Source organism: Lethenteron reissneri, chromosome 45 (assembly GCF_015708825.2).
Source record: "Lethenteron reissneri isolate LAM-NWPU_2019-01 chromosome 45, ASM1570882v1, whole genome shotgun sequence".
NCBI lineage: Eukaryota > Metazoa > Chordata > Hyperoartia > Petromyzontiformes > Petromyzontidae > Lethenteron > Lethenteron reissneri.
Genome location: NC_083823.1, coordinates 3989813 through 4015092, shown reverse-complemented (window position 1 = coordinate 4015092; position 25280 = coordinate 3989813). Strand labels below are relative to the sequence as shown.

The 25280-nt window shown below is 49.4% G+C and overlaps 1 protein-coding gene across 2 annotated transcripts in view; it reads left to right on the top strand.

Annotated features, from left to right (window-relative positions):
* The window catches only part of LOC133353777 (schwannomin-interacting protein 1-like), a 180419-nt gene that overhangs the window by 144058 nt on the left and 11081 nt on the right, over positions 1-25280 (top strand). For both annotated transcript variants that reach the window (XM_061570157.1, XM_061570158.1), the window contains one exon: positions 8551-9444. In XM_061570157.1, the coding sequence (XP_061426141.1) occupies positions 8551-9444 (894 nt within the window). The remainder of the gene's footprint in view (positions 1-8550; positions 9445-25280) is intronic.

The following is a 25280-nucleotide window of genomic DNA, read 5'->3' as shown; positions in this document are numbered from 1 at the left end:
ATGAGTTGGCGTGTGAGTGAGTGAGTGACACAGGCTAGAGAAGAGATTGGTTGATGTGTGAGTGAGTGACACAGGCTAGAGAAGAGATGAGTTGATGTGTGAGTGAGTGACAGAGGCTAGAGGAGAGATGAGTTGATGTGTGAGTGACACAGGCTAGAGAAGAGATGAGTTGATGTGTGAGTGAGTGAGTGACACAGGCTAGAGAAGAGATGGGTTGATGTGTGAGTGAGTGACACAGGCTAGAGAAGAGATGCGTTGGTGTGTGAGTGAGTGACACAGGCTAGAGAAGAGATGGGTTGATGTGTGAGTGAGTGACACAGGCTAGAGAAGAGATGGGTTGGTGTGTGAGTGAGTGACACAGGCGAGAGAAGATATGAGTTAGTGTGTGAGTGAGTGACACAGGTTAGAGAAGAGATAGAGTTGATGTGTGAGTGAGTGACACAGGCTAGAGAAGAGATGGGTTGATGTGTGAGTGAGTGACACAGGCTAGAGAAGAGATGGGTTGATTGATGTGTGAGTGAGTGACACAGGCTAGAGAAGAGATGCGTTGGTGTGTGAGTGACACAGGCTAGAGAAGAGATGGGTTGATGTGTGTGTGAGTGACACAGGCGAGAGAAGATATGAGTTAGTGTGTGAGTGAGTGACACAGGCTAGAGAAGAGATGGAGTTGATGTGTGAGTGAGTGAGTGACACAGGCTAGAGAAGAGATGGGTTGATGTGTGTGTGAGTGACACAGGCTAGAGAAGAGATGGGTTGATGTGTGAGTGAGTGACACAGGCTAGAGAAGAGATGGGTTGATGTGTGAGTGAGTGACACAGGCTAGAGAAGAGATGGGTTGATGTGTGAGTGAGTGAGTGACACAGGCTAGAGAAGAGATGGGTTGATGTGTGAGTGAGTGACACAGGCTAGAGAAGAGATGCGTTGGTGTGTGAGTGAGTGACACAGGCTAGAGAAGAGATGGGTTGATGTGTGTGTGAGTGACACAGGCGAGAGAAGATATGAGTTAGTGTGTGAGTGAGTGAGTGACACAGGCTAGAGAAGAGATGGAGTTGATGTGTGAGTGAGTGAGTGACACAGGCTAGAGAAGAGATGCGTTGATGTGTGAGTGAGTGAGTGACACAGGCTAGAGAAGAGATGCATTGATGTGTGAGTGAGTGAGTGACACAGGCTAGAGAAGAGATGAGCTGATGTGTGAGTGAGTGAGTGACAGAGGCTAGAGAAGAGATGCATTGATGTGTGAGTGAGTGAGTGACACAGGCTAGAGAACAGTGGGGCTAGTGTGTGAGTGAGTGAGTGACACAGGCTAGAGAAAAGATGAGTTGGTGTGTGAGTGAGTGACACAGACTAGAGATGAGATGAGTTGGTGTGTGAGTGAGTGAGTGAGTGACACAGGCTAGAGAAGAGATGCGTTGGTGTGTGAGTGAGTGAGTGACACAGGCTAGAGAAGAGATGAGCTGATGTGTGAGTGAGTGAGTGACACAGGCTAGAGAAGAGATGAGTTGATGTGTGAGTGAGTGAGTGACAGGCTAGAGAAGAGATGCGTTGGTGTGTGAGTGAGTGAGTGAGTGACACAGGCTAGAGAAGAGATGAGCTGATGTGTGAGTGAGTGAGTGACACAGGCTAGAGAAGAGATGAGCTGATGTGTGAGTGAGTGAGTGACACAGGCTAGAGAACAGTGGGGCTAGTGTGTGAGTGAGTGAGTGACACAGGCTAGAGAAAAGATGAGTTGGTGTGTGAGTGAGTGACACAGACTAGAGATGAGATGAGTTGGTGTGTGAGTGAGTGAGTGACACAGGCTAGAGAAGAGATGCGTTGGTGTGTGAGTGAGTGAGTGACACAGGCTAGAGAAGAGATGAGCTGATGTGTGAGTGAGTGAGTGACACAGGCTAGAGAAGAGATGAGTTGATGTGTGAGTGAGTGAGTGACAGGCTAGAGAAGAGATGGAGCTGATGTGTGAGTGAGTGAGTGACAGAGGCTAGAGAAGAGATGCATTGATGTGTGAGTGAGTGAGTGACACAGGCTAGAGAACAGTGGGGCTAGTGTGTGAGTGAGTGAGTGACACAGGCTAGAGAAAAGATGAGTTGGTGTGTGAGTGAGTGACACAGACTAGAGATGAGATGAGTTGGTGTGTGAGTGAGTGACACAGGCTAGAGAAGAGATGCGTTGGTGTGTGAGTGAGTGAGTGACACAGGCTAGAGAAGAGATGAGCTGATGTGTGAGTGAGTGACACAGGGTAGAGAAGAGATGAGTTGATGTGTGAGTGAGTGAGTGACAGGCTAGAGAAGAGATGAGTTGGTGTGTGAGTGAGTGAGTGACAGGCTAGAGAAGAGATGGAGCTGATGTGTGAGTGAGTGACAGGCTACAGAACAGTGGGGCTGGTGTGTGAGTGCCACTGTGCCACTCACACACCGAGGAGAATGCCTCTTAATCGCCTCGATGTGGCGCCGAACATCACAGATCCTATTATCTGCGATGTTACCCTACTATATTCGCGGATAATAGGCAGGTAGAGGATTATTTGTATGTTTAAACTACTGCACAGTCTGTTGTGTACAAGCGATGCATGTACTACACATACTGTGTACACATACTATGTGCGTACTCTTTACCAAAATAAGTTTCCAAATTTCTAACACAAGTACAGTACAATAATCAGAGTAGCACACTCTGAGTGACCTTTCATCTGCGCTGGAAGTTACAAAGGTCATGCATGCCGTGTGTGCAAGTGACGCTATTTACTTAAGCAGAAGAAGCCCTATTCTTGGTTCTTTCGGTAAAGTCACGTAGAAGGGAAATATGGAAAGAAATGTTTTTTTATTGGTTCGAATTTTTTATTATTTTATCATTTCCCTTCTACGTGACTTCACCGAAAGATATTCTTAGGTTTTTTTGGTAAAGTCACGTAGAAAAAAAATTTAAATTAATAAAAGTAAAATAAAAATAAAATCAAAAGCTTCAAATCTAGAATTCACCGAAAGAAGCAAGAATATGAATCCCTGCAGTCACGAAAGAAGCTTTAAATCAGAAGAAACCAGTGGAGAAATAACGCCGGTTAATAAAACGAAGAAACTTTAGCAACAAGGAGATACTTAAATGCATTTACATCATCTCCATCATCGTCATCATTTGCCTTTGGAGTTCCATACATCGTTCATTCCGACCGTCATCTCTGTGACCATTATTGTGATCTTGGCAGGGTCAGAGTGACACGGGAAAAATGATACGGAAGTTGGTCCGCATCTCCACCATCATCACCTCGATTTCACTGTCATCACCATGACAGTGAAATTCCATTAATCGACGGTGATATGAGCTGAGATTCCCACCGATCTTGCAATGCGCGGTAGACTGCCAAAAAAATACAAATCCTCAGCACGGTACTGTATTGAACTTATTTTTGGCCATGTAACTCCATGAATCTGCGGGCGAAACGCGGATTATAGGAGCGCGGAACGTGACTTGGGACTCCAATAATGTAAAAAAATGCAGACTACGGGAGTTTTCGCCATATGGGGGTCACAGTTTAGGATTTTTACATTTTTAAATGCTAAAATCCCTTACGTCGCAACAGTTCAATGTCAGCGCAGCAAGTTTGTGCCAGAAGAAAGGCAATTCAAACTCATGTCGCCGAGTTGATACAAAATGTTTGTTAACCACTAGCTCCATCCTGGAGTTAAAAGACTGTGCCTTACAACTTTTATCCCCAAATTGAATCCAAGATAAATTGCACGCAATTGCAGATAATAGGGTGAATTTACCGCGCGACTTCACTTATCAGCGAGAGATTTGATCACAAGTGGAAGAGCGTTTCAATAGCTGCTTATGTGCCCTGTGTTAGCAAACACGCTGCCAAAGGAGGATCAATGTATAATCATTTGAATGCATTTTAATGTACTCACAATTTATTTCAGCACTGCTTAAAAAAAATATTATTTCCAAGAACCTGTAGATAATCTCGATGAATGACGCACGAATCCTCCCCTCGTCTGCATACAAATTCCAGATGAGAGGAAGCCAATCCGCAACGAAGGATGGGAACGTGGAAAATCGTAACAGGGTCTGGATAATAAGCTCTTGGTGGACCTACAGCTGCCGTGGATAATAGAATCACGGTTAAGAATAGTTCTGCTGCTACAATTATGCCATAATTTTACTGCCTGACAGTCAAACTCGTTCCTGCGGAGGGAGCTGGTAGGAACGTTGGGTTGCTCGGTCAATGGCCAGGGTCAACGGCGGCGTGGTGTATTCCACAAATATGCCCGACTGTGAGGGCGGACACAAGTCGGCGTGAGTAGGTTAAACGTTGAGTTTTATAAGGGCACCACGGGGTGACCAGCCCCTCCCCACCCAGCCCCACCCCTCCCACCCCCCACCCAGCCCCTCCCCACCCTCCCCTCCCCACCCTCCCCACCCATTTTAGTGGAAACAGATGTCTGACTTAAGCAAAACTTAAACACAAGAGTCGTGTACAGTGCACACACTGCAGAAAAGAATACAGAATTCAATTAATTTACACATGAAGAAAAAAATCCGAAATGTAATTCATGCTCATTAATACAGTATGTACATGCAGGAATCTGAATTAGTTTTTCATCAGCATGCCAAACATAGATTAAAAGTATAATCAAATAAAAACTGAGCTTTATTACTCCCATAGTAATATTGCATAAATGATAATGGTACCGAATTGAATTAAAATGAGAGAACGAATTGACAGACTCAACACCAATACAAAAAGGTGTACGACAAGGCTGCCCACTTTCACCCAGTCTTTTCAACATCTACTCGGAGCAGATTTTTGATCGAACACTAACAGATAAAAACATTGGTATTAAAGTCAATGGACAATACATCAACAACATCAGGTATGCCGACGACACTGCACTGCTGGCCGATTCGGAACAAGACTTACAACAAATCTTGGACGAGGTTGCCACAGAGAGCCAAATATGGGGCTTACGAATTAATAAAAAGAAAACAAAGGTTATGAAGGTCAGCCGAACTACAAGCGAAATAACAATCAAGCTTGGCAGCAAAAAATTGAAACAAGTACACCGATTTAAATACCTTCGTGTAATCATTGACGATCAGTTGAACCATGAAGTCGAAATCAAGAGCAGAATTGAACAAGCAAGGCAAGCATTTATTAAATGGAAAACAGTCCTTGCAGACCGCAACTTGAGTACATGACTGAAACTGCGCACACTGAAATGCTACATCTGGTCAATTTTGCTGTACGGAGTAGAGACGTGGACACTGACAACAACAACAACAAAAAGGCTCGAAGCTTTCGAGATGTGGCTGTATCGAAGGATGCTGAAAATCCCATGGACAGCCAAAACCACCAAAACACAAGTTATGCAAGATATGGGCACTGACAGGCAACTGCTGAAGACCATCATTAGCAGGAAGTGTTACTACCTAGGCCACATTGCCCGAAACGACCACAAATACCAGCTATTAAAGCAAATCCTGGAAGGAAAAATCGAAGGGAAAAAACGACCAGGACGGCCAAAAACGACATGGCTCAGTAACTTCAAAACATGGCTACAATTAACAACAGCACAAACTTTACACGCCGTGCTAGACCGGGACCAATATCATCGTGAAGTCGCACACGCCGTTAGGCAGCACTAAAGAAGAAGAGAAGAGAGAAGAAAAGCAAGTTGAGTACTGTGTAGGCAACACGACGATTTAAATTCCTGTACTTTTCAAACATTGAAACGTTTGCGGCAATAAAGTGCAAGCACTATAAAACGGAAAATGGAACAATTTAAGCTCGGCCAGGCCTCAAACACTTTCCTTAACCCTGTATTCTGGCCTGGAAGATTCTGCCCACAAAGGCAACTCACATCAGGCCGGAGATCTAGGAAAGCAGCTGCGGCCCACTTAGAAATAAACAATTTTGCGACATGTTCCAAAAATCATAATGTAATTAAAAAAAAAATTAAACAGTTAGTTTTAGATATCTATCATAATTTACCTTGGAGAGAAATCCAGTTGTCTTTTACAAGTTCCTTTTCACACGTTCACACCCATCCACCATGATATTCTCCTCCTGAACAAGACAAACTTGTTGTTCAGGTATTCCGCCAATGATCCTTTGAAACAATGTGGCATCATTTGAATGAACACAAAGCTTTATTGCATTTCTTATCAGCAAAATTAATAATAATCAAAGTTAATCCTTCTCAGTGATAGATACCAAAAATTGTCTGGAACACCACCCCACTGCACATTTGCAAATATTCAATCTGCAACCTGCCTTTCACCTGGCCTTTGAGAGACACTGAGTTTTGCTCCATGATTCACATTCATTTATGCCTGTGAAATATTGTGGACATGATAAATTGCATTATAAAAAATTATGAAAATAACAATATAATAATACACTATGGAATAAAACCACCAGGAATCCTAAAATAATGCGTTATCCCCGCGATTCACAGGAGGGTGTCAAAAAATTATATATCTGTGAAAAATGTGAATATTGTTTGTGTCTAATTCCCCACTAAACTTCGTGAGATATCGTGATCATGCCGGCCCGCTTCCAAGAAGCCTGCCACGTTCCAAAACGCATCACCCAATTGAGATGTCTCACAACAGAGACAGGAGAGATACAGGCATTAAAACAACAGTAAAAATTAACCCGTAAAAACAAAGTTTTTCACTATATGCGTGGCATCGGTTTTATTTTATTATTCATTTCTGTTTTTCTTGAGTAAGAATTTCATTTTTATCACATTGGTATTTTAAATTAAATCTAATTTTTTTTTCTCCTAAAAAGTGGAAAATTTGTGAAAAAATTTTTCACGAAAATAAATTATCACGCACAACGAGTCTGTGTGCAAAATGTCAGCTCGATTGGATCACGGGAAGTGGGTTAAAAAACGACCGAAAGATTTGCACGGTCGTAAGCGCGCAAGCAAGTGAACTTAATATAAAGGATTTTAAAAAGCCTCGATGTTGGTTGACGTGGCACAGACTCCCCTGTGCTGATGTGGCCTATTGACCGCGAGACTTAATCCGCTTTGGATTTTAATACAAATTTTTGTGCAAAATCTGTAACTCTTGGCCCTCATGGGAGATTTGCTCCACTTAGTCTCCCCCCCCAATTTATTTTGTAATAAATGGCGATATTTATACAGTAATTTTTTGTTGTTGCAAATTATACGAGTGGTCAGTCACGTGCCATGCTACTCCTGTAAATCCCCACATTTGTCGTGGATAATTCTCGCCGCGTGGCGAAAACCTCTGAACATCGGCGATTTTTCTACGCAGAAATCATGAGTATTATCACGGAGAGCCGCGAATTACATGGTCTTTGATGCTTTCCCCCCACGTTACCACATTAATATAATTTTAATGGAACTGCTTCTAAAGGTGCTGTACAAAGCAGTGGGACATGGGTATCGTGGGGAAAGGATGGGTAATTATTTATACATATAATGAGCAAGAGGCAGAGGATAAGGGGACAGAAGAACTTTAAGCCGAAGATTTGACCAGGGAATCGACAGCACAGATGACTGGGTGAAGGGAGTTCCAGACAATGTGGGCAATGTGGTTGCTGGAGCGGAGTGCTTGGAGCAGAGGTCGCAACCGGGTACCCGATACCTGTACCCTACCCGATACCCGGCTACCCGTACCCGGCTGGGTACGGGTACCCGTTTGCGACCCTGGTGCGGCCGGGTACGGGTACGGGTAGGCCGTGAGTCGCTGGTGAGTCACCGTTTGTCACTCATTTCCCAACGTCTTGTCTCTTCTCACAATTTAAGTTCCTAGAATCAACCCACCCGCGCCTGCAACATGGCTTCATCCCAGAGGTCGCAATCGGGTACCCGTACCCTACCCGATACCCGGCCGGATACGGGTAGCCGGGTATCGGGTAGGGTACGTGTACGGGTACCCGTTTTCGACCCTGGTGCGGCCGGGTACGGGTACTCGTAAGGAATCAAACCCCGTTTGCGACCTCTGGCTTGGAGTGAGATGAGAGAGGAGAGGTAAGCAGTGGCGAGGGAGATCTGAAACAGTTCTGGTCATCCTGCCCTTCAACAGCCTGGGCTGACCAGAGTGGCCATGTGTAGTCAAGCCACCGAAATCACCTACACAGCACGGGGAGGATTTCATTCAGCAGCTGATTGACAAAAGGCTGTAAATTGTTGTCATTAAATTAATGTTTGATGCTACGAACAGTATTTTTGAGTGTTACGCCATTACACGCGTGGATTTTTACGGCTATGGATTCTCAAGAGCAACACACACAGCCTGATGTGGAATTGTCTGAATATCCCAAATGCAGCAACTTCATGGAAAAGTCCTCGATATGGGTTTAGGCTTTTGTGAATAAACAACACCAAACTAACATTTGCGGTTTTCTACATTTGAGCAACTTCTCCGGTCCGTTTTCCTCTTATCCGTAAAACAACCGGAAAAGGATTTTTTGTATTTTTTTCCCCCAAACGTGCCAAGTTAGCGCCTCAACATGGCTCTTTCCCGGATGAGTTAACGACGCGGCACTGTGTGCGGTGCGACCTTGTGTCTGCGGCGCAGGACTCGCGCGAGGATGTTATGGACCTGAGCAGTGACCCGTGCCTGAGTCGCTCCAGCTCGGAGGCGTGCTCCACCAAGGAGACTCCCTGCTCCGAGGGAAAGAGCTCCCCGAGCCTGGAGCTCGATGACGACGATGAAGAGGAGGAGGAGGAGGAAGAGCGGGAGGGGAGAAAGGGACGGAACGACGACGACGACGATGACGACGACACTTCCGGCGGCTCCGACTTCCGGGAGTATGAGCGCTGCGTGTTGCAGGAGTGGCACGACGATGTGGAGGAGGAGCGCGTTCGAGCCGTCAGACTCCTCCGCTGTAACGACGACGACGGCGGCGGTGGTGGTGGTGCCAGCGACCAGGTGACGGGAGGAGGAGGTCGTGCCAGTGATGGCCGCACCTCCCCTCTGCCCGGGCGCCCCACGCTGTCGCCCAATGCCAACTCGGCCCATGACGGTGGCGGCGGCGGTGGTGGTGCCGGCGTGAGCGGCGGCACGCGCGGCCAGGACGTCGCCACCTCCCTACCCCGGCAACTTTCGCCCAACGCCAACTCCTCGAGCGTCCGGGGCGCTGGCACGGGGGCCGGCGGTGGATCGTTGGGAGCGGCCGCAGCCAAAGCGGCCATCAGTGGCGGCGTAAGGGGGGGCGGCACCGCAACCGCCGTTGCCGTCGTGACTTCCAGTTCTGCTGCCGCTGCCATCACTGCCTCTGCAAATGTCACGTCCGACGGCGGCGGCGGTGTCGGCGGAGATGATGGGGCTGACGCTCCTCTTCCCACCATGGATTGGGACGCGCTGGAGCGACACCTCGCCGGGCTGGCTGCTGAGCAGAGTGGGCGGCAAGGGGCGGCAGCGGCGCGGGCCGGCGGCTCCGGCAGCGCCAGCGGAAGTCCAGCTCCCTCTGTAAGTAACGGCACATCTTCCGGGCCTGTACCTTGTTCATTATTTGTGTTTAGTGTAGTTAACGGGGAGGGTCGCAGGTGGCGGCAGGGGGCGGGGTGGTCGGGGGGCGGTTGGACCGTACTGGATCGCTGAATCCAACCGGATCTTCGAATGCACGTGCCACTGTTTTCTCCGTTAGTTGAGCCGTTTTTAATGTAAGTGAACTAACAGCCAATCGGAGAATGGCGTGGCGCAAAGGGCTTGGACCCCAAGGCTCTGCTTGGAAATCGCGTGACGGTTGAGCAGTCGTGGCACACCGCTTGCTTGATGCACTATGTTACCCTTTTGTTAATTTGTGCTGTGGTGGCGTTCATGTGATCGCGTAACGTACGGAGGAACATGGCATTCAATGAACACAAGTCACAATTCCAGTGTGATTTCACCCGCACCTCCGATTAGCACGGTGGGCTACGTATGGTGCAAAATAAGTTCAACATATATACCCTTATGTCCTCTCAGAATGAATGTGACGTCAAATCAACGCGTCCCTTTACGCACACAAGCATGGGCAGTGATCATCCATAGAACAAACACTATTCACTTGTCATTGTACCCTTGAGTAGTAATGATGGCATATTTGGAACTTTCATGTTCTTTCGTAACAAGGTAGAGTATTGGAAAAGAGGACTTTGAACAGAATGGCAAGAGGCACAATTATAAATAAAGCTTTAAGAATGACAACTGGTATAACATGCAATTTACAAAGTAAAAAAATAACAAATTGTTGGGCAGATGTAGAAAATTAATCACAGAACGGAAAGCCGACAGAGGGTCGCAGGAAGGGAGCTGGATATGAAGTTAGATGGCTGTGACCAGGTTGAAAGATGTATGTTTAACTTCTTTCGCACGGTACGTACCCAACCGTGCTAATCAGAGATGCGGCGGGGGGGAAGTGTACTGGATAGAGGTGATAAGTGATTGTGAAGAGTTGGACACATTTGGGGAGGTCTTTTCACCAATAGTAGGGACTTTAACGAGTAAGAAAGAAAGAGGAACGATGATGATGATGATGAGGACGACAATGACCCTTGACCGGGACTTGAGCACGCAATTTTTTTCCGATCGGCAACGTTGTGTTTTGTCAACGAATCGTTGGGGTGGATGGTGACCAAATTAAGTCAAAAGTTTTTTTTTTCCACCCTGGTCCTGAGCACCGCAAGGCCCCCCGCGATAAATCTTATCGACTTCGCTGCGCGCTGTAACTAAGAGCCTAATTTGCCGGTGGCATTTTCCCGCGCACGCTAAACGAGCGCTCCGCATTATTACACTCATTAATGCGCGCCCGCCTGCTCATTAAGACGGCACAAAGGGCTTTAGCTGTCTCTTTCATTATTTCACGTTTGTTTTGGTTTATTTATTTCTTTAGGCAGAGCGGGAGAAGCCAGAAGGGATAGAGAAGTACAAAAAAATATGACCCCCCCTCCCTTCCGTCGTATTGATCGGCAGTCTAATGAAGGGGCGATGAATAGCGTGTGTGCTTAAAGATTAATGTGGGCCAAGTTTAATTAGCAGTTGATGGGTGGAGGGAGGGGAAGGCGGGGAAAGGGCAAATTCACGTATTAAGCGATGGGAGCCCGGTAATGGGCCTCAAGCTGTCGACGCTGAACGTAGCAAACCCTACGACCACGACGGGGAGAATTTGGCCCGGTTTAACCGCGTGGCCTGTGTCTACGACTTAATTCATTCACCGTCGTCGTCATCGCCAGCAGCCATGCTCTAGCGGTTGCCGGATGGAGGCTTCGCAAAGCCGTCGGCCACCTCACGCGGTGCCACGATGCGACACTCTGTCTCGCTGCGGCGTGCGACCCACGATCCCATCGCCCCGTCCGCCGCTCTCGCCAACGGAGAGGTCGGCCGGTGCCAAAGAACAACGGCACGGTGTGGAAGCAAGAGGAGGGGAACAATGACCGGGAGGACGAGGGTTTCACTGATCTTGGAGGTGTGAGGTTGGTGAAAGTACGTACGTACGTGCGATGAACCTCTTTCGCACCGTGCGTAGCCGACCGTGCTAATCGGAGGTGCCGGGGCGAAGGAGAACAAACTGAACAAATTACTCGGGGATTGTGCAGCCTATGGAGACAGTGCTCGTAGGAGGTAGTTCAGCTGATTGGTTGCTGATAGGAGAGCCCTATTATTGGGCTTTAAGTGCCATTCATTTAAGTGCACGTGTGGGTTTTATCTCGGTACACCGCTTTCCGTCCCCATTAAAGAAGAGGAGTCATTCAGGATAATGCTGAGATTGCTCTTCATTTTAAAAATGTAGTTGTGGGCGGTGTGTCAAAATTTTCATGATTGGATTGTAGCATCCGCGCCGAGCGTTCCTTTCTTGCGGGTGGGGGCGGGGGTGATGCCACGTGGGTTTCCAAGTTGGCTTTGCACGCACGCAACACACCGGCCCTGTAGCCTGACCTTGTTTAAAGGGGGGCTTAAAACATTCGGGCGGGGTGAGGGGGCGGTGGGAGCAGGACAACAATTCAACCGAATGAGTGACGAAGCGATCTGCCTTCTTAACACATAGGAGGCTTTCGCGAACAATATCATCCATAAGAAGTTTTTTTGTAGGTTAGATATATAAATGTGTCGTTAAAACCCGCCACCACCCGACACAGCCAACTAGTAAGGGTTGTCACGTAAACAGAACATGACAATTCGTCACTAGTACAGCACTAGTGTACAGTGTAGTGTATAGTGTAGTGTATAGTGCAGTGTATAAGTGTAGTGTATAGTGTAGTATACTAGTACAGCACTAGTGTATAGTGTAGTATATAGTGTAGTGTATAGTGCAGTGTATAGTGTAGTGTATAGGGTAGTATACTAGTACAGCACAAGTGTATAGTGTAGTGTATAGTGTAGTATACTAGTACAGCACACCGGTTGTGTGTTGGAAAGCCAAGCCACAACATTTACAATCTAAGTACGAGGTTTCGCCAGTAATTACAACCAGCTTCATCAGGTGACAGCCAGATTTGTGGAGAAGTCCACCTGGTTTGTTCCTTATATGGAGGCGTAGATGTGGTGACCACGCTTCTGCGCTCTTGCGCAAAGTGGGGGGGGATTAATGTGGCACCCCAATCGGGGTGGCCTGCCAGATTTGAACCTTGAACCTTTGCAACAAGTGGCAAATGCGCTACCGCCCGGCCATGTCACCAGGCAAAATGTGGACGTTGTGTGAGATGGCCTTCCTTCAAGCGGAACATTCTCTCTCGTGTGGTGGTTGCGGTTCACGGCTCCGGGCAAGTCGGCGATGTGAACCAGTACCGCGTGGTGCAGACGCACGTGTGCGGTACATTACTCCATCGCCTCATCTAGTTGCTACTCTAATGCGTAAATTATTGAGCGGACAGCATAACACATCCACATTCACGTTCACTGTTTCTGAGACTGTACTTATGCTCACGTGCAAAAAAGACAAAGATCCCCCAGTACAGCCTTAACAGACTTTTGCGGCAAGTGCTGTTAGCGAGCACCTCTAAAAGCCGGCACGGCACACGAGGGGGTGGGTGGCCAGCAACACGACGCCCGGCCGAATTTCTCTCCCTAATGACATCGCACCAGGTACTCAATTGAGGCCGAGTCGACCTAGGGGAGGCCCAGGACAGGTTCAGATAATCGTCACCAGTGTTGGACGTGATCGGGAATCGAACTCGGGTCGCCGGGTTCGTAGCGCAGTGCGCTAACCACTACACTACCGCTCCCCATATGCTACCACACACACACGGAGACAAAAAACAGTTATACTGGTAGGAATCACCTGGTTCGACCAGCCCACAGGGGATTATTGTGTCCGTCCGTCGTGCAGGGAGGGGCTGGGTGGGGAGGGGAGGGTGGGGAGGGGCTGGGTGGGGAGGGTGGGGCTGGGTGGGGAGGGCAGGGTGGGGAGAGGCTGGGTGGGGCTGGGTGGGGAGGGTGGGGAGGGGCTGGGTGGGGAGAGTGGGGCTGGGTGGGGGATGGGAGGGGTGGGGAGGGTGGGGCTGGGTGGGGGGTGGGAGGGGTGGGACTGGGTGGGGAGGGGCTGGTCACCCCATGGTGCCCTTATAAACCTCAACGTTTAACCCACTCACGCCGGCTTGTGCCCGCCTTCACAGTCGGCCATATTTGCGGAATACACCACGCCGCCGTTGACTCTGGCCATTGACCGAGCAACCCAACTTTTCTACCAGCTCCCTCCGCAGGAATGTGTTTCCTCGTTTTAGCCCAATTGACCGTTGGGACTAGTGATGTTGGTGAGCTCCTCATAAGGTCGACACAGTTTGGCCAGAACTGCGCACCTGTTTACCGTTCTCTCCCCAGTGTCGACACCGTTGATCATCGATTATCCGGCTGCTTCTAAAATTATCAGGCGGTCCCAAAATTATCCGGCGGTCCCGGGCTGATCCGGAAAAACCACCGCTCCAAAGGCTGTCACGCAGTCCGGCTATCGGCACCGCGTGCGTTACAAAAAAAAGTAGCAACGCTTGATTTCAGTGTTAAATATTACATACTATACATTGTACACTACATACAATTTAAACAATGTAAATACTGCACGTATATATACCATCCCATGCTTAGTCTTCGAGATTGGAGTGGTAAGTACGGTACATTAAATACAGTATCTTTTAAAAATACAATTTTTTTGTCTATTTGTTTATTTATTCAAATAGTAAACAAATTTGCAACACAAATAAAAACTACATATAACGACACCTAAAAACATAATGTCATGCAATAATGTGCAAAAATAAGCTATTTTAAATAATAATGTAGTGATCCGGCGTTTTTGAAAATCCGGCGTGCCCTCCTCCCCCCCCCTGAAGCCTCCGGATAATCGATGATCTCCTGAATTTAGATTGCATCAAGGTACTCGTTTAGAACTGAGCTGAGCTAGGAGAGACCCAGGGCTATTTCGGGACACCACTTGTCACGCGTGTCAGCCAGGGCCAGGAATCGATCTTAGGTGTTCAGATCCTTGGCGCAGTGTGCCCGAATAAAAACACAAACGGTACATGCTCCTAGAAAGCAGAACCCCCGTTTAGCTCGGGACGCAACTCACGACGCGTTTCAGTGTACGTTCGTATTTCAGTTGCGTTAACGACGTGAAGCGTCGCGCTCTCGCCTTCTGTGCCATCTTCCGGCAGAACACGGAGATTGCACGTTCGTCGCACGCTGCTTGGAAATTGGTAAAGAGGGGAGATGCGTTCCGTGCCGCCGAACGCGCCGAAGATTTATTTTTAAACGCGGCCGACTCTTAAACGTCGAGAAATGTGGGGGAACGGGCAAACGAAATCGGGAGCCCTCGGCGTTTTAAAATCGCTGCGTGTTTAAACTGCCCAGTCGACCCACAACTATTAGAAGCTCGCGAGTTTAAATTCCGGTCCTGGTGGTCACCACTACGGGGTCAATAAAAGCGAGCGCCGCTTTGTGCGATGCCAATAATGTCCATCCAGTCAATTTGTATTAACCTCGACATCGAAATGTGGAATTTCAATTTGTGGACTTGGAGGCGGGGGGTGGCAGCAGCGTCTATGAGTGCCACCCTGCACTCATCTGACCTGACTTTTGACATTATCTGTAAGTAATTGGAATACAAATAATATTCACGTAATATATTGATCTCTAGTAATAATAATCATCGTCATCATCATAGTGTAGATGCTGCCACAGTGCAATGGTGAGCGTAATGTACTTGCAATCCAGAGGTCTCCACTTTGATTCCATCTCCTGGCGTAGAAGTTGAAGCAACAGTGCGTCATCTGGTTCAACCCATGTGAGACTAGGCTCTAAAGAAAGCTGTCTCGGGTGTGGATCAATAAACTTCAAGGACAGTGCATATATTATCAGAGTTATGTTTTTTGTTTGCATTGTGACTGCAGGTATTGTGGTCTATGCAAACATGACTCCTTGTAAAAAAAAGTGTCAGTTTTGTTGCCAGATAAAAGGGTAAAAAAACTCCCGTCTCTTCCAAGGCCTCTGTTTCCGCACGGAAGAGTAGGCCAAATACCCACGAAGAAGGGGCCGTCTATAGCTTCCGTCCAGCGCGAGGCCATTCCGTCGGCAGTGGCATGAGCGAGCGATAGTTATGGGTAAGAGGCCCCTGGGCTCACAGAGTGTCGTGGTCCTGCTTGACCAAACCGCTGCAGGGCAGCATCCGCCTCGCACGTACGATTGGGTCGAGCCACCCCCCCCTGCCCCCCCTCGCCCCCCCTCGCCCCCACCCCCCGCGCTAGTCGTGGCGAGCGTTCCAAGGCGGCCGTCGTCGTCGGAGACTTTTTTTTTAATTATCGCTGAACGCCGCCGCCGCTGCCTCCCGCGGGGGGGTGATGAACGTGGTGATGATACATCGAACGCGCCAGCCTGGACTCCGACGGGGTCCGAAAGGGCACGGGGAAAAGGGCAAACTGACTGAAAGCAGCGACCGCCCACCCTGTCCGCACCCCATCTTCCCCCACGCCACAACCACACCCGGGCCTGCTTCCCCGGTCACAGCCGGGGACCGCCTGGTGATCCAGCAGGTGTGTAGTGGCACCACGGTGGCGGGATGTTAATTAGCTCCCCTGCTATGCAGGAGGTCGTGGGTTCGATCCCGACTCTGACGCCTCTACATGTGGAGTTTGCGTGTTCTCCCCGTGGTCGCGTGGATTGTTCTCCGGGTCCTTAGGTTTTTCCCCTCCACATTCAGGATCAACGTCACGCGTTTTGAGTATTTGGCTGCTGGTAAATTTCCATGTGACAAGCCACTTCGTTGAGCTATTATTTGTGATAGCCAGATCATCTCTGAAAAAAAGGCGATATAGCCCCTTACACTTTAACAAGCCTGCCGATGAGTCCCAGAAGGTTTGAAACCAGTCTAGAGTATGCTTGCCTAAACAAATCTGCTGTCTTAATAATCTTGGTCTTGCAATGTTTTTATTTTTGTGAAGGGGGGGGGGGGGTGTGTTTGGCCATACTTCGCCACGCTGGTCAGTGTGGGTCGGTGAAATGGAGCGCTCAGGGATGGATCCCTTGGGATGTCGCTCGCCGCTGATGCGAGCTCCGTCCGGGGATGAAGCCCAGGCAGTTGGCATCAAAGCGCAGTGCCGCTAAGTAGCTAGCCCGCTGCTCCTCGTCCCATATAAAAGGAATGTATTTTTTATGCGAAAGTGTATTTGAAATGTGATTTTTTTTTCTTTTTTGTTCCTGCCATAGTGGCGCATGCCTTTAATCTAGCACTTTGGATGCAGTCTTGTGCGTGTATGTTGAACCTGTATTATGGATGTTGAACTTATTTCGCACCATACATTAGCCAACCATCTTCATCCGGTTGGTGGATTTAGAATATTTGATTGTTCGCTGTGATACTGCCAAAATCATGGGACTACCAGTTGGACAGGAGGTATAGCAGAAGAGAAAGTGGGTTCCTGATGACGAATCTGTGTGGACATTCGAGCCGTCGGTGTTCTCAGGATATTCCTGTTTCCTCCCTGAAGCCTTAAAAAATACGGTAATTTAAAAGCATTTCCACCTGAAGAGGTCAACTTAAATAACATTTAAAACCGACAACAATCTGATCTTTTGGACCGCTCGTCGACCTGATGAGGTTTGCGTCAACTTTAGCGGTCCTCGGTTTCCTTGTGTGGCCAACGACGGTGAATTACGCGATAACCACTTGACATTCGTGGCCCATCAAAATAATTCACTCTCTTCTTGGTTCTTAAATAATAACAATAAAACATAATAAAATAATTCTCGCGACGTTTCGGCTACAACGCAAGCATCCGTCCTCAGGTGCGTTGTAGACGAAACGTCGTGAGAATTATTTTATTATGTTTTATTTTTAATATTTCCCTTCTACGTGACTTTACCGAAAGAACCAAGAAGGTGAATCCCTGCAGTCACGAAAGCTTTAAATCGAAATTTAATTCACTCTCATTTGCCGTATGAATGAATCGGGTGGCACGGAAGTTTTTCTGCCGCGACCTTAAATGGCGCCAGTGTCTCGCTCTCGCCCGCGGACCACAAAGGTTTTCCCGGCGACGTTCGCTTGAGCAGAAGAAAACTCCGGTGTGGCTTCGACCTTCCGAGCCTCGTAGCCAGAGCTCGCGCGTGGCCTCTTAAACAGATGCCGCTGGACTGCCCCGTCGTCGCTTCGACGCTGGTTTTTCTCTTCGGCCCACCCGACCCCAACCAACCCACGCACAGTAATGCCTGTAAACGGAACGTTTTACTCCGCACGAAGCCACACCGGCTTCGTGCCTGAGAGGGGGGGGGGGTCCTTAAGACCCTCCTGGGCGAGCAAAGAGAAAATAATTCTAGATTTTTGTTTTATTTTTTATTTTACTTTAATTAATTTTAATTTTTTACCTACGTGATTTTACCGAAAAAACCTAAGAATAAAGAGAAAATACCCCGTGGGGGGGGGGGGCATTGCTTTGCAACTCACGAATCTAACAATCATTGGGAGCTCATCATTACTCCATGCCTTTCCGGTGCCACTCTGCAACGCAACGTACCCCCCCCCCCCCCTCTTTGATAAAGCGCGTAATTTTTTCCACAAACATTTCAATTGATTGATCAAATGCGACGTGGCCCCCATGCCATGGCCGCTCAAAAGCCCCGCAATGCTCGCCCGCTCGTCCACACACACCCGCTCGCCCCTCTCCCGTCGAACGGGGAGCGCCGTTATCCGACGAGACGCGCGCCCGGTGAGCTCAGACAGCGCCAACTGTGCAAATCGATTCTCGTTAATTGCGCCCCTAACGAACGGGCTCTTTGCGGGTGCGCCTGCGATCCTTCAGGTAAGCGCCCCGTTCCGTTCGGTTTGTTGTCCTTCTGTACATACAGTGGTTGTTGAAGTTGGTGAACATTATGAAGACAAGATTTGGGCAAATTGGGCCCCCCGATTTGATTGAACCTTTTTGAGCGTGAGCAAACTGATTATTTAAATATAATTAATGGATTCAATAGAGACCTATTGAAGTGGTTCTGTGGTGTCTTTTCTGTGCGCTCGTTCCTTGAAACGAAATAACTACGTGGTAATATAGTGATTTTAAACGTTTCTCTCAATAGGCTGGTTGATACAACTTGAAAGCACATCAGAGTACATACAACAACAACCGGCATTCGCCACTAAGTGGCGGTGACGTCACCACGACGCTTGTGCCAGGCCATGTGCACCTTGAGGCCACGTGAAGTGTCGAACGCCTGCTGGCAGGCGGTCACGGGGCAGACCCAGGTGCCATGGGTCGACTGACTGAGATGACCGGCCGATGCACCACCTGTGCCCCCTACTGTGCCAACTTGCTATATTTTAGCCGCCCGGCGCTCCGCTCGTTGTTGTGATCGTCGCTCCTCCGCCCTCCGTTGTTGCTGGAGGGCGACTGCCTCCAACTGCCCAGTAGCGTCCTTCACGAGCCTCCTCCACTGAGGCCGATCTTGACACCGCTGGTACCAGTCATCGGCAAGTCCACTCAGCTCCACATCCTGTACCACATCACTCCATCTCTTCTCTAGCCCGTGCCGTGCCCGTTTAGCCCCCCTCTATCTGGCTGAACAAAAGCTGTTTCGGCATGCGGTGGCTGGGCATGCGGGCTACATGACCCAGAGGACGTACACACACGCGGACATCCCTCCCCGAGAGAGAGGGAAAAAAAAACGTATCCGTGATGCGATTTCTAAATGGGGCCCGTGTCACGAGTCCCGGGGCTGTTGCAAATGGTCGATCAGGTAAGTCGAGCCGGGAGCGATACGTTGCGATACATATATATATAAATTATCAGAGCGAAGGTCACTTTGAAAAAATAATTTCCACATCGTCGACATAAGCGGCATATCACGGAACTTTCGGTTGACTCCTCGGTCTGTCGGGGCAGCAGTCATGGAGGAGCTCTTGTGGACACGCTTACGGACCTACGCGCGCAGGTTCACAGCTTATTGTGCGTCCTCTTTGGTTTTATCGGTAAAGTCACGTAAGTCAAAATAAGTAAGTGAAAAAGCAACTACATTAAATCACAACGTTTCGGAGGCAACACAAGCTTCCGTCTTCATGTGGAACCGTTACAGCCAAATTCACTGTTACAGTGAAAATTCACCTGAAGACGGAAGCTTGTGTTGCCTTCGAAACGTCGTGATTTAATTTAGTTGTTTTTCATTGATTTATTTTTAACCCACGTGACTTTACCGAAAAAACCAAAGAGTATGAATCCTTGCAGTCACGAACACTTCAAATCTAGAATTAAGCTTATTGTGCAGTTTGACGAAAAGGAATTGTCCGTACGATCAGCACTTTGTAAGGAATACCGATCAATGGCTCAACACCGAAAGAGCCTGTATTATTTATCGGTGACGTGCCCCAGGCCGGATGAATCCATCCCGGAGAATGCGTACATTTTCTCTCGGCGACGTTTAACCCTGCCACAGGCGTGGGGATGCATCCTCTAGAACTGGCCCCTTAAGGAGCACTTTGGGTCGGTGTGGACAACTTATTACCGTAATTATCTCTGCCGAGATCATCACCGTGGGACACAGGACATCATGGCCCCGGCTATTACATTGCGGGAGACACGTTTGCCCCTTGGCGAGAAAGAGGCCGAGACCTTGATTTAACTTAGTTCAGGACAGTTTGCTGAATTGTACATTGCAGCGTTATTCCTCGAGCTCTGCTTGTGCATGGGTTGAATTCAATGCTTTATCCAGAGGGGAGAGTGTTTTCCCCACTGAACATCACAAGCCCGTAGCCATGGAGTCAACATTGGGGGGGACCAAATCTTCCAGGGTGTCTGTGGGTCCCAACCCAGAAAAATATCTAAATTTGAAAACTCATTTCCTGCCTAAAATATTTTAAAATTCACTAACACATGGGATGGACTTTTCATTAATTTTTTACAATAATGTCTAATAGTGTATTGTATTACATTGCTCTGCTTTAACTTTTTTTTACCATTTCTTGTTTCATTGTATGTAATGGCAGAGATTAGGGTTTAATATAGTACAACCATAACCACAATCATATAAACAGAAATCTAGGCGTTGATTAAAATGAAGACAAGTCCAGATATTGTGGCCAAGGTTTAGCAAATTGTTGTTTTTATTTACATAGCATCGCAATTAATTTTTATAGCAATATATTGGGAGGGGGCATTTTGAGCATATTTGATTATTGGAGGGGATGTGTGTCCCCCCAATATATATTATAATTACAGCCTTGGAACATCAGACAAGGTTCGCGTCTCTCAGTCTGGCCAGTGTTAGCGTGTACTTGTCTCCACATTTCAATTGCACGCTAAGAGGGCGGCAGTAACGGTCAACGCGACACCCAGCCGGTGCTTGAAAGTGTCCCGAGTTTTCTGATCCCAATGCTTTCACCTGGCTGCGATGGCGATGGTGCAATCGCGGACACAAAGCCCTGCCGGGTCCTTGAGACAAAGTTGGCCGGGCGCTGCGTGTGAACGATGCTGAGCCACACACCAACGCCTCCGATCACGCTCATTGACCTTCAATAGGTGCTCGCTAATTCTCGATTTGGAGCTTTCGTGACTGCAAGGATTCATACTCTTTGGTTTTTTCGGTAAAGTCACGTAGGTAAAAAATCTAATAAATGAAAACAACTCAATTAAATCCCGACCTTTCGATGGCAACACAAGCTTCCGTCTTCAGGTGGAACCGTTACAGCCAAAATCACTGTCGGTGCTCGCTAACAGCCCTTGCCCCCTGTAGCCTGTAAAGCCAAACAGGGGTGGGTGGCATGGTGGTGATTCTTTTGCCATGTCACCAGTAATAGACTCGCGTCACTAGGGGGCAACACTTTGTACTCTTAGTTCTTTCGGTAAAGTCACGTGACTTTACCGAAAGAACTAAGAGTATGAATCTTTGCAGTCACGAAAGCTTCAAATCTAGAATAGGCAACACTTTGCCCCGTCACGTTTACCTCTTTCATCTCCCCACTCCCCTCTTAATTTAAAGTCAACATCCTCGCTCACCGGCGATCTCACCGCAGCGAGCACATCCGTCAACACTGTAGCGGCGACCGTCGCACACACGTGAATTAACGCGCCATATAAACAATCCAATCAACCAAACGGGCAACGGCGCACACACACACACAGTACGTGCGCTATAAACGCTAGCCCCGTCTCCCCCAAGACACGACGCTAGCCCGTGGCCGCGTAGCCCCGTGCCGATCCCTGTGATTCGAAAAAACCACCGTGACGGCCGAGACGTTGCTGCTGACCATGGGGTGAAGCGATGCGGGAGGAGGAGGAAGAGTGGTGCGGTGCGGGCTGGGTGGCTCCGTGTAGCTCCTCATGGCTCTGAGTCGCTCTTTGTGGCTCCACGTGGCTCCGCGTGGCACCACGAGTCTCTGTGTGGCACCACGGGCACCACGGGGCACCACGAGTCTCCGTGTGGCACCACGAGTCTCTGTGTGGCTCCACGGGGCACCACGAGTCTCTGGCTCCACGAGTCTCCGTGTGGCTCCGTGTGGCTCCACGAGTCTCCGTGTGGCTCTGCGTGGCTCCGTGTTGCTCCTCGTGGCTCCATGGGGCACCACGAGTCTCTGTGTGGCTCCACAGGGCACCACGAGTCTCCGTGTGGCTCCACGAGTCTCCGTGTGGCTCCGTGTGGCTCCACGAGTCTCCGTGTGGCTCTGCGTGGCTGCCGTGTTGCTCCTCGTGGCTCCGTGTGGCTCCACGAGTCTCCGTGTGGCTCTGCGTGGCTCCGTGTTGCTCCTCGTGGCTCCGTGTGGCTCCACGAGTCTCCGTGTGGCTCCACGAGTCTCCGTGTGGCTCCACGGGGCTCCGTGTCGCTCCTCGTGGCACCACGTGGCACCACGAGTCTCCGTGTGGCTCCACGAGGCTCCGTGTGGCTCCGTGTGGCTCCACAAGCCCCACGGGGCTGACGGGCGAGCGCCCTGTGCTGTCCAAGCGCCGTCACCAGCCCCGGTGCCTGCAGCGGCAACATAAAGAAGCGTCCAGCAGAAAACTGGTGCTGCGCGTGCTGTGTTTGTTTTTGTGAGTGTGCGTCTGTGTGTCTGTGTGTCTTTGAGCGACTGTGTGTGTTAGCGAGTGCATGTGTGTCTTGTGTGTGTGTGTTGGGTGCTCACTAACAGCACTTACCACAACAGTCTGTTAAGGCTATACGGGGGATTTTTGTCTTTTGGCATGACTGTATTTGTGAGTTTGTGCGTGTCTATGTTTGGTGAGTTTTGTATTTGTGTGTGCGTGTGTTTGTACATGTGAGTGTGTGTATCTGTGTGTATGGGGAGCGGTAGGTGTAGCGGTTAGCGCTACTGCTGCGCTACGAACCCGGCGAACCCGAGTTCGATTCCCGCTCACGGCCAACACCGGTGAGAATTATCTGCACCGGTCCTGGTACCTCCCCTAGGTCGACTCGGCTTCAATTCGGTACCTGGTTACCGATGTGTATAAACATCGCCACTGAGGAAGACAAAGGCGGTCGGGCGTGGTGCTGACCACCCATCCTCTCCTGTGTGCCATTCTGGTACCTTCACAGGTCCCCAACAGTCTGTCGAGGCTACGTGGGGGATCTTTGTATTGATCAGAGTGTGTGTGTGTACGTGTTTTAAGTTGTGTGTGGTGGTGATCAGACCAAAGAGTGGTATTTGGTGGTTAGGTGTCAACTGTGCAAAGTCAGCAGAGGGCAGTGCATACAAAAACATCCAGTGTTGTGTCGTCCAGTGTTTTGCTCTGACGTGTGTCCCCCGCCTTCGCCTATCCGCACTTACCAGGGTGGTGAAGTATGGTCAAATAACCCCCACGGAACCGCGCGGCATTGGGGATGCCCTCGTCCCAGCAGTGGACTGGCAAAGATGTCTGTACGCACGTGAGGATTTCCCTGCACAAATGAGCATTGGGGCGATTGGTGCTCATTTCCTGGAGGCGAAATATTTGTTTTTTGTCCATAGGACAGCCGCTGTTGACTTCCCGTGCAAAAGTGGAGATGGGGGTGGGTGGGGGGAGAGAGGGGTAGGTGGGTGGGTGGGTGGGGAGAGAGGGGTGGGTGGGTAGAGAGGGGTGGGTGGGTGGGGGGAGAGGGGTGGGTGGGGAGAGAGGGGTAGGTGGGTGGGTGGGGGGAGAGGGGTGGGTGGGGAGAGAGGGGTGGGTGGGTGGTTGGGGAGAGAGGGGTGGGTGGGTGGGTGGGGGGAGAGGGATGGGTGGGGAGAGAGGGGTAGGTGGGTGGGTGGGGGGAGAGAGGAGTAGGTGGGTGGGTCGGGGGGAGAGAGGGGTAGGTGGGTGGTTGGGGGGAGAGCGGTGGGTGGGGAGAGAGGGGTAGGTGGGTGGGTGGGGGGAGAGCGGTGGGTGGGGAGAGAGGGGTAGGTGGGTGGGTGGGGGGAGAGCGGTGGGTGGGGAGAGAGGGGTAGGTGGGTGGGTGGGGGGAGAGGGGTGGGTGGGGGGAGAGGGGTGGGTGGGGGGAGAGGGGTAGGTGGGTGGGTGGGGGGAGAGGGGTAGGTGGGTTGGTGGGGGAAGAGGGATGGGTGGGGAGAGAGGGGTGGGTGTTTGGGGAGAGAGGGGTGGGTGTTTGGGGAGAGAGCGGTGGGTGGGGAGAGAGGGGTGGGTGGGTGGGTGGGGGGAGCGAGGGGTGGGTGGGTGGGTTGGTGGGGGGAGAGAGGGGTGGGTGGGTGGGGGGGAAGAGGGGTGGGTGGGGCTGGTTGGAGTGGGGTTGGGTGGGGGATGCAAGAGGTGATTATGGGTCAGGTCTGCTTAGCTCCATTAAACATTACATCGATTCTACGACCTGGCCATTATGAACGAGGCGGCGGCGGTGACAATGTGAAATGTGCGCTGTGTCCTGAACGACTTCATTAAAGTGCAGCCTGAGTTGTTTTGTTTTCCCCCCTCTCTTTGAGACTCAACTTAATTGAGAAACGTGTAGTCATTTATTGTACAATGGAGAGAGAAAATTATTCGAAGCTTATTTCAAAGTATAAATATAGATTTTTCTCTAATTGCTCAAACATGCGCGTGGTTGTTGTCATCTACCTGATAACATCCCTGAGCCAGTGATGGGAATTCCACATTCATGATGGGATGATATTAGAATTGGTTTTCCCCTTTCTGGCAATAAAACAGTTGTGTTAAGATGTTAAAACGCGAAACTGAAATCTTTGCAAGGAATCATGTCTGCATTAACCACAGATACTCTTTGGTTCTTTCGGTAGAAAGAAAATAAATTAAATTAATTAAATAATTTTCTTTCTACGTGACTTTACCGAAAGAACCAAAGAGTAATTCCTGCAGTCACGAAAGCTTAAAATCAAGATTGAAGTGTCCCGTCATTAAACCGTGTTATGTTGAGCTTCTTTCACACCGTACGTAGCCAACCGTGCTAATTGGAGGTTGCGGCAACGGAAGTGAGTTGGTGGCCTGAGACTGGTCACAATGTTGTGGATTTGCTCTCCAACACACCAGTATGCTGTACTAGTGACGAATTGGCACGTTCTGTTTGCGTGACAACCCTTACTAATTGGCTGTGTCGGGTGGTGGCGGGTTTAACGACACATTTGTATTTACGCGATCTCACCACATATACTTGTGGTGAAAATGCAAACAAAAACATGCTTTGACAGTATGTGCATTGTCTTTGGAACTGATTGGTCCACATCAGAGGCAGCTTTCTTTAGAGCCTCGTCTCACACAGTGTTAGACCAGAGGACACCAACAGGCGAACGGCACAGGACAATTCCACCATCAGGGCATCGAGAGCTCGGGGTGATCCGCTACAACATGGGACCTTTCTTGCCAGTTTAAAAGTATAAGAATTGGTTTTACCTTTTCTGGCATTAAAACAGTTGTGTTAAGATGTTAGAACACCAAACTGAGAGTTGT